Source organism: Diadema antillarum, unplaced genomic scaffold (assembly GCF_040938485.1).
Source record: "Diadema antillarum isolate AM-2024a unplaced genomic scaffold, OU_Dant_1.0 seq00000565_RagTag, whole genome shotgun sequence".
In the NCBI taxonomy this organism is placed as follows: Eukaryota; Metazoa; Echinodermata; class Echinoidea; order Diadematoida; family Diadematidae; genus Diadema; species Diadema antillarum.
In genome coordinates, this window is record NW_027271504.1 from 345,932 (window position 1) to 356,348 (window position 10,417).

At 37.3% G+C, this 10,417-nt stretch overlaps 1 protein-coding gene across 1 annotated transcript; it reads left to right on the top strand.

The window, feature by feature from the left end:
- The first annotated feature begins 3,958 nt into the window (after nt 1-3,958).
- On the top strand, nt 3,959-8,976 carry LOC139735173 (macrophage migration inhibitory factor-like). The gene is made up of 3 exons (XM_071645934.1): nt 3,959-4,143; nt 6,045-6,214; nt 8,846-8,976. Exons 1-3 carry the CDS (start codon nt 4,036-4,038, stop codon nt 8,913-8,915), a joined length of 348 nt encoding a protein of 115 aa, XP_071502035.1. The 5' UTR covers nt 3,959-4,035; the 3' UTR covers nt 8,916-8,976.
- The last annotated feature ends 1,441 nt before the right edge of the window (nt 8,977-10,417 follow it).

Genomic DNA, 10,417 nt, shown 5'->3' on the forward strand with positions numbered 1-10,417 from the left:
GATGTTGCGTCATACCATCTGCTTCAGGAAAGGGAAATATCAACTCAAACGAAGAGTGAAGAGAACTTCTAGCTTCCTAACATTGAATGTAGAAGAGTAATTTACCTTGGCTGATGTATTTTTGTAGCAAACTATTATGCTGATTATGGTGAGCAGTTGCAAGACATTTTGTTGGGAAAATTTAAATGATAACTAACTAAAATTGTTATGATTTGAATTCCTGATGGTCAGTTTTGTAAAATTGGCCTTTCATATACATTTTGATCGAATCATACAATGAATTTTGAATTTTACACTATGGTACTACAAACAGTCTAAAGGTTTTTGTGTTTATGGTATGTGCTGACCATATGCTTGTTGTGTCTTGTGCTGCCCTAGCCTACAGAAAAGTTTTTTTATAGTTTGAGAAGATTGATGATGTTTGGACATTGTGTTGCATAAATCCTTTTTTCATTATACCTATACCTTTTTTGTACTGTGGTTCATCAGAATGACATATAATCTGACTTGGATGCACATGGGGCACGAGAAGATTGACTCTTTCTTGTCTGTACCATTTTTTTTTTTTGGTCGTTTTTTATTTAAATCTTGGCACTCCTGATGTAGACAAGAACAAGATGATATGTGAAAAGCTCTTTCTTAGAGTTCAGTACAACGTACAAGAGGCTGTTGAAACTATATATCTGTACATCGTGTGTTGGACAATCTTGTGAATAAAACTTTTTTTTTTACTATACTGCTTTATCACCATGTAGTCACAACTTCAGTCCCTTTTCATCAGTTTTTATATTTTCATGTATCATACTTTGTAAAGTATGTTCCTCATGGACATGTGCTGAGAATTGTCTTTTCGTTAGTTAAACTTGTGAACATTATCAAAGTCACTTGCAGGAGAAATGATGCTTATTTCATCGAAGATTGGTGACAATCACATGTAATCTAATCGTCTTCCAAAATTTTTTTTTTCTCTCTCTCTCTCCTTATGAAGCTGGTCCCCTGCATTTCAAATCTTATTCATATACATGTATTCTCTCTCAGAAATTAAATCCAAATGTTCTTTGCCGTATATTGTGCCTTCAATGCTGACATTGCTTTATATTTTCCTCTTCATCATTAATGTTGACAATGGTTGTACTCCATAATGTGTAATTGCGAATAGGAACAATTCAAAACAGTTTATGTTGAATTTTGTTATGCAATGTATATTGTATTGGAAATGGATGCAGAAATAAATTGAACTGAACTGAACTGAACTGAACTGAATCTAGACGCATACACATATCCGTTATTGCAATTAGACAGAGTCAATGATATATGTCAATGATATATGTATATATACATATATATATATATATATATGTATATATATATATATATATATATGTATATATATATATATATATATATATATATATATATATATATATATATAATTTCTTTAAGATTTCACGTATTTGCTCCACGAAGAAGTGAAGAAACAAACTGGAAATGCATTTTTGGCCAATAAAGCATTCAGTTTATTCGACTCAAAATTTCGGCGTCCTACGCCTTCTTCGGGAGTCTTGACAATGACGGTTTCAAAACAAAGCAAAGCCGTCAATTTTCAGTCAAATAAACTCATACTTTATTGGCCAAAAATGCATTACCAGTTTGTTTCTTCGTTTTATATGTATAAATGCATATACTTGAGTTGGATTTTTCCCAAAACTTTTTATCCCTCAATGGACTATTTTATTGTCTCATTTACTCATAATTTTCAGCCATAATCTCGTTTCTTCTTAAAATATCTCTCGTTATCATATATGCCCAAACAGTTTTGTAGTGACGTCCAATCTAATTTGCAAAATGATTCAACTCATATATTGTTTTCATTATTTCATGTATTGTTGGAGAGAGCGAAGTACTGAGTATGTGTGCGTGAGTTTGTATGTATTGTATGTGTGGAAGTACAATAGTCTGTCACTGTTCTTGTACCATGATTATAAAAAAAAAGATATTCTAACACACAACTCTGAACTTGAAGGAAAGGGAATAGCTAGTTATGAGTTTTTCTGCACCAAGACAGAAACGCTCTTCTGAAGGTCAGTTTATTGTACTTCTGATTGTGAAATTAACTTTTGCTGAAAGCTTGCATGACTCAGCAGATTGTTTTTCGTTGATCCTGTTCTGTTTGACAGCAAATGCAGGACTTGCTTGCATAACTAAGTGTCAGAGAACGTTGGCGAATTCTTTCGCAGACTGTTATTTTCTGTATATAATTCAGAACAATGGCCACCACAAAGACAACTCTGTGGTTCCACTGAGTTCTCGATCCTGTTCTGTTTGACAACAAAGGATTTGCTTGCATAACCAAATATCTGAGAATGTTGGAGAATGCTTCTGCATACTGTGATTTTCTCTTTATAGTTCAGAACAATGGACACCACCAGCAAGACAACTCAGTACAAGTAGTTCTATGGCATCTTGGCTTTGTGAGGTACTAGTATAACATTATTGCCAAACCATCGAACTCGATAAGAGTTCTTCGTCTTCAGTTTATGATCCCATCCACGTGACTGCATCTTCAACCTATTTATACAATACCAAGTAGAGCATTAAAACTGTATACATTCACGGTGGAGGGAACGGATAACCCCCCCCCCCCCCTCCCTCCTGCACACAAGAAAGCTTCAGCACTTCTTTTTTTTAATCGACATTGAACTAATTTGGGCATACTTTTGGTGGAATATTTGAAAAACTCCATTAAACATGAGAATATTAAATATTCAGGGGAAATGTAAAATGGGTAAATCGTGATACATCTGTCACCTCTTGTTCCGCCTGCGGTCGTCACTATTATACTAATACTTTAGAAGGTATTGGAAAGCGCTCACGGGTAATTACAAGATAGAAAGGCAGTGAATGGAGTGGTTATCTTGGTATTCTCACAATAAGATTACGAGAAACGTAATTAACAAATAGAAAAATAAGTTAATTTCTATTATGGCTTCGTGATTTTTTTCTTACTGATCAATTTTTTCTCAGTCGTTTCACTTTCTCATTACGAAATAATTTGACGTATGTAAGCGTCATGAGGAGGGTAAAAAACATGCATCGCAAAAAAAAAAAAAAACCCCGAAGCAATACAACATTAGAGTTTACAGAAAAAATGTAAACACAATCTGTCTGGAAACGAAAATGAAAGTAGTCCACCACGACATTAGCGCAAGTGTAGACATTAAACTGGGGCAAAGAAGAAGAAGAGGAAGAAGAAGAAGAAGAAGAAGAAGAGGAAGAACAAAAAAGGCCAAGAGAAATAAGGCAAAATTTACTTTGCAGAAAAATTGCTGGGCCTGTAAAACTTGCTCATCATGTTATCTGAGATGAATCCAAAGAAGCAATGCCATTGACTTCTTTTCCCTGGTTGACTCTGGATCGAAATTTGTCCTTTTGCAGGAATTGAACTCTGATTAATTGTGACTGAAGCTTTGGGAGTTTAATTCACAAGCCTCTGCTCTGTAAAGTTGATCTTACTGACAAAGATGCTCAAAATGGGCTGGGTTTAAGAGTTTTAACTGTCAGTGTTACCAATGATCCATGACAAGTGAGGAACACCGAGCTACTCAATTTCGGCTGCCTTCGCCGACACCGTGGTCCCAACTCGATATACCAGAGGACTGTTTCATGAAAGTTGTCGACCCTGACAAGTTGTCAGTCTCCGACAATTTCAGTAAAATCCTTGGTTTTGATTGGCTGTGTAGCTCTACTCACTGGCTGTTACTATGGTAACTGTCGGACACTGACATCTTGTCGGGGCTGACAACTTTCATAAAACGGTCAGCTGATTGCACGGCGACTCAGTGCACCTTCTACCACGAGCACCCTCTACGGCAACAAACAGTAAAGTCCCGGTCCCGAGAAAAGCGGGCGATCATCCTGTTATCGGATCACGCGTTACGTCAGCTAGTGCCCTGTGAGCTGCAAGCTGTGCTGTCTACTTGTGGTCGATTAGTTGTCTAAATTCCACGTTTGCCTGGAGTAGCTTTAACTTTCACAATGCCTATCCTACAAGTTTTCACAAACGTCAAAGACGCCGATATTCCCCAAGATTGGTCATGCAATCTGTCGTCAGAGCTCGCAAAACAACTTGGAAAACCAGAAAAGGTAGCTATGTTGTCGTAAAGTGTCCCACATATTTACATCTGTGTTACCTATGGATACCTATGGATACCTATGCTATGGAAGATTCTGAACGCAGGCTGAGCCTTTGTATTCAGATCCAGGTTTAGTCCTTGAGATGAGCTGGGTTATGGCCAGGTGGAGTGGCGTCGAACTTAAATTTTATGAGTTCATTGTCCCAGAATTTGTCCAAACCAAATTCAAAACTGACTGAAGACACTGGGTGTACGTGCATCTAAATGTATTACATTTCTTGGAAAACTATTCCCATTCCATGGTTTCCTGATAAGCATGCAAAATGAGTTTCTTCTCGTAGTGGTATGTGTTGCGCAAATCACGCCTACTACATTGTAAATTGTACATTTGTATTCGTCGTAAATAACTGCTAGTGCCATGACTTGTCTGTGCTGTACTCGGCTGACAGTCGGCTCAGTGGTAACGTGGTCCAAGTGACACTGAACTATGCCTCAGCTCCAACGACATGTCATCACGTGTAATGAGGCCTTGAGACTTCTGACGATGCTATGATGAACTAAACGGTTTATAAACCTTAATTCCTTAATTCTAAGTATCTTCGTGAGACATATCTTCTGGCGTCTCGACTGAAATTTCATCAAGTGAAGTGTGTGGCAAGAAATTAATGTCACTAATCAGGTCATATAACAAGTTGAACAGACAGATCATTTATTTTGTCAAATAAGGTTTGACTGCAGGATGGAAATTGCACAGTTGTCAGGGCTTGTTTTTTTATATAAGCAGGTAAAATTTTCTTTGTGTACAAATGCTATTTAACCATTCAGATATGGTAGATTGCATTGTATCACAGTTGATTTATCAATGTAATAAAAAGTAAGAAACATGTAGAAAGAACAGAACTGTCTTTGACTTTGTGATTTTTGAAGATGCCCATTTCCTAATGTGTGTGAGTGCCTTTTAGGCCCCATATCTAGCATACTTTTACTTTACTTGATATAACAGCATTTCCCCTCCCTCACCAAGAGAAATGTAGGACAGAGAGTAGCTTTGAAGAGTCATTGTAAACAATTTTAACCAGCTTTGAGTAGACATATGTTTACTTATTCAGATATGATAGATTGTATTGTAGCACAGTTGATTTATCAATGTGACAAAAAGTAAGAAACATGTGGAAAGAACAAAACATTTACTTGTCTTTGACTTTGTGATTATTGAAGATGCCCATTTCCTAATGTGTGTTAGTGTCTTGTAGACCCCATATCATATCTAGCATACTTTTACTTTACTTGATATAACAGTATTTCCCCTCCCTCACCAAGAGAAATGTAGGACAGAGATTAGCTTTGAAGAGTCATGGTAAAGCCTTATTCCAATTTCAACCAGCCTTGAGTAGACATATGTTTGAGCTCAAAATGAGCAACTTATGATGATTTTAGACACATTTTGGTATTGATAAAGCCACAAAGGAGAGCTCGATAATATTGATTTTTACTATGATGTACTGTATGTACCAGCTTTTCCTAGTAATATCAATATAATTTATGATGTCTTAAAGGTACAGATAGCTGGGAACAACACATTTTTTTTTCTCACCCTACAACCATTCTGAAGAAGTATGTGTCATCATCATCATCATCATCTTCAGGTTTTGATCCAGGTTTGTTTAACTGATAATGGGGATGGCTGGATTTACCTCTTTTTAACAGTAGCAGGTTGCTCTCCCACAAAAAAAAATAAATAAATTAAAAAAAAATCTTGCATTTTGTTTTCTTTGATTTCCAATAAATGGTATTGATAATGATGTGCTATTGTCACATGTGTGTAATGTTACCTCAAAGTTAAAAAAAATAATAAATTTACTGGTAATGGTGCACTAATGAGTTCCCATTCTATAATTTGTTTCCTCCTAGTTCGTCTGCATTAGTGTGGTCCCAAACCAGACGATAATGTTCGGAGGGTCCAGTGATCCATGTGCAATGGTGAACGTGACATCTATTGGAAAACTGGGACTTGAGGAAAACAAGAATCTAACCAAAGTCATCACAGCTGCGATGGCAAAGATGAACGTTGCAGCAGACAGGTAAAACCTCAGCAAAATTTATCTCATACCATCCAACCCAAACATAACATACATTTTTTGCACAATCAGAATGATATGTTTATATAATGCTTGATATATATGATAATAATAATAGTTTGTAGGCAAATTGAGCACTCTACAGAGTGGATTTGATGCAATATATAAGTCACTGTATGTCATTATGATAATTCATAATTCATGATACCATGTGTGAAGAGCACATCTAACAAAAGATATCTTTGATATGTTTATCAGAAAAAATATCTGACCATTTGAACATCAAACAAGTGCTGCATTCTGTGGACACATTGAAATTACAGCAATGAGAGACTTAGTGGAGTTATTAGAGTGTTCAGATATATTTTGTGCATGAACAATTATGGACTAATTTCATTTTTTTCACATCAAGTAGTTTTTGTCGAGCCCACCGGAGGTGCGGGGAGACTAAGGGATCGCCTGCGGCGTCTGTCCGTCCGTCATCTATCCGTCCGTCGTCTGTCCGTAACGCTGCAAAAACTTCAATAACTCTTTACTCTGGGCTTCAATTGCGATCAAACTTCTAGGGAAGAGGGGTCATACAGAGTTTCACATTTTACCATATATAAAGGTCACCTCAAGGTCAAAGCTCACAGGCAGGGGTCAATGAACTTTAGGGCCCAATGTTCAGTTTTTATGGTGCGTTTCTATTATGGGTCATAACTTTTGATTCATAACTCCATTTGTGACCAAAATTGGATGTTAGATGTCCCTTGGGGAGTGGATGGTCACCACAAGGTCAATGGTCACAAGCATGGGTCAACAAACTTTTAGAGCCCAATGTTAAGTTTTTATGGCGCGTTTCTATCATGGGTCATAACTTTTGATCCATAGGTCCGTTTGTGACCAAACTTGGATGGTAGATGTCCCTTGGGGAGTGGATGGTCACCACAAGGTCAAAGGTCACAGGCAGGGGTCAACAAACTTTAAGGGCCCAATTTTAAGTTTTTATGGCACGTTTCTTTTTTGCCATAAATTTTTACCCTTTTATATCTCTTTTTATCTGTTATATCCCATTCGCATACAATTTCTTGTACGTGAATGGGCGAGACACATTATGGCACTCGCCTTGTCTTCAGCATGGATTTGTTGTTCAGACTGAAAGGAGTTAAAATGGGCAGTGATTTGACTCAGTTGGTAGTGCATCTGCCTCCCAATCCAGATGAATCAGGTTAGATCTTGAGTCTAGCCAAGCATCTTGGCGGTAATCATGCCTCTGACAAGAGGCCAAACACTCTAGCCCTGGGATACAGTGTAGGACGTTACTTATGGAGGTCCCATGTGTGAGAGAGTCACAACCCTCACACATGAAAGATCCCACTCCATTCATTTTCTCAGTAAAGAGCAGGGTGTTAACCTGGTGAAGTGACCCACCTACTTACCCACACACTAATCTCTGTGATAGGCTGCATAATTATATCCTTTTGAAGATTAAAAAGAAGAAAACAAGAAATATCCCTGCAAATGATGGAGAGCATCACCTTTTACATTAATTGTCCAATTACAAAACAGAAGGAAACTGTGTACTAGGTCATAATTAGCATAACATGCTCAGGTCGACTACTTGGAGGTTCTTTTGACATTCTTCTTTCCTCTTTTTGTTTTGTTGCAATATGGAAAAATAATGATAAAGATGTACTGTACTGTATGTAACCATTTAGCCACCATGGTATCTGATTTAAAGAAAATGAAGTAAGCAAGCACACAGCCACTCTTTGTTGATAAAGAAAGTGTTGTCATACCAATCATACCATTTTATGAAAAAGACATTTGTGTTGACATAGCCAGCTGCATGTCATAAGAAGTTAAAGGTAGGGGATACCTTTTACAGACCTCCCAAAATGCAGCAAAACATTAAATATGAACCTCAGGGGACTTGCTTAGGCCACTGCTTAGAAATTTGGAAGTCAACAGTTATCTAAAATTTGAATAATGCACAAAACTCAACTACTCAGTAGTTCTGTGTGTCAGCCACACTTACGCCTTTTTGTTGCATTCTTCTGTATTTGTGATCTATAAACACAAATCTAAAAGTACAAGAGCTGATGTAATAACATATAGAGTGTGTGGTAAGAATGTATATAGAAATGTTTGTAAGTGTTGATGAACTTTCTTCACAAAATATACATGATGGACACACATGCAGTACATGGGTCTGCAAAGGTAGCCTAGTAATGTACTGGAATTTACGGTGAGCCCCGAAAACAATTCAATTCAAAATCTAACCGTCAAAAAAATGTACTAAATGTTACCTTCCACTTTCAATACTTTATGGGAGTTTCTAAAATGATATTCTCTTCAACATACCACTGTATTTATACAACTCTACATTTAAGGCGTGCAAATGGGATTCCCTACCTTTAAACTGTAGCACTGTAGAAAGTTCTAACTGAACACATTAACCCCCCCCCCCTTCAAAAAGGGTGAAGTGTCTTGTTTTCAGGCTAATGAAAACAGAAAGATAATCCTACAGTAATAGGCACATACAAGTTGTGAATTTTACTGTGAATATCGTAATTATGTCTTAATTATCCCAACCATTTTTTTTGTTATTGTTGAAGATACTGCCATGTGCTGTCACTCTTTCTACCACAGAATGTATGTGCTCTTCAGAGACATAGCTCGTCAAGATGTTGGCTGGAACAACACAACTTTCGCAAGCTAGGATGGAGCATCATGTCATCTGCTTCAGAAAAGGAAAATCTCCAGTCAAACAGTGAAAAGAGCTTCTAGCTTCCTAATTTCTAATATTCAGATCTAGGAGATTATTTTCCCTGCCTGGTGAGTTTGTGAAAGAAACTGTTGCGTTGAGTATGGTTAACTGTTCAAAGCATTTTTCTGGAAAATCTGAAAGGTGCCTATCAAAACTCAGAATTTACAGTCGTCTGAAAACTGAGCAGTTTCCTTATAAAGTCCGACCTTGCCTATCCGGACATATAAGAACTGGCGCTAATCCGGATAAGGGCTTTAGCCGGATATGGGGGACTAAATGTTTAATACATACAGATGCCGAAGAACAATCGCCTGTACCGTGCATGATTTAATGAAAAGTTTTCTGTCCATGTTCTTGCGATGATATGGGGGTAGAATGTCTGAAGGCATGTTATGTAGATGAAAATTAGATGTGAATGTATGTTAATTATGGTGAGAATAATATGTAATTCGTGTGAATTTGTGTAGAAATTCTGTTTGAGTTTGAAATCCCTTTTTCCCTGTAATCATTAGATTGAAAAATAAAAAAACATGCCGAGACCGCGTCTGGATAATAGAGAGATCCCGATAAAAGGAGGCCAGTTAGGAGAGGTCGGACTGTAGTCAGTTTTGTAATTGGATTTTTTTCCCCACATTTGGTTGAGTCATATTATGGACGCTTACACTTTACATTACTTGATGTTTATTTTCACAGTCCAGCAGAGTCTGTATGGGTTGTGGTACTACCATACAAACATTCTACAGGCTCTCTTGTCATGGTATGTTCCCACCACATGATTGGTCTGTCTTGTGCTGTTCAGCCTACAGAAACCTTATGTTGAGGAAAAGACCTTTTCATGTTTAACCTATTGCGGATTTTATAACACGCATTTCCCATAGACACCTGCCTAAGTATACTCGGGACTTGTCCTCCATGGGTTAAATGTAATACATATGTAGCATAGTCTAAATTCCTGGGGCATGTTCTGCTGTTCTGTCAAAGTGAAGCTGTGAGACAGGGATCTGGTGAGGTGAAGTTATTTGACTTGTAGATTGTTAATGAACCTTTTGCCCAGTTTGACTGGGTGAAAATGATGCTCTGTCAAAGGGGATTGGTCCATCATCGTTGTAAACTGGAGTGGTTGCGGTTTTGATATGCAACCGGTATATTTGCATAGAGCAACTAAAGTAATTGTTTTTCTTGACTCGATGAAGTACACACAAACACACAGTATTTGAGACTTACGTCGATGTAAGATGCTGCTTGAGGCTGAGTGTTATAGCTACATGTATTGCTACACCTCACATTTGCATTTCATGAAATTTGTATCGTTGCACAAACATTTGTATTGTTTTGCCTCTCTCCGTCTGTGTGCCATTCCATAGTATACATACCTTGTTATGTTATGAAAAAAAAATTAGGCAGATGAGATATAGACATACATGTATACTAATGGGACCGTGTTGAAAAATGAT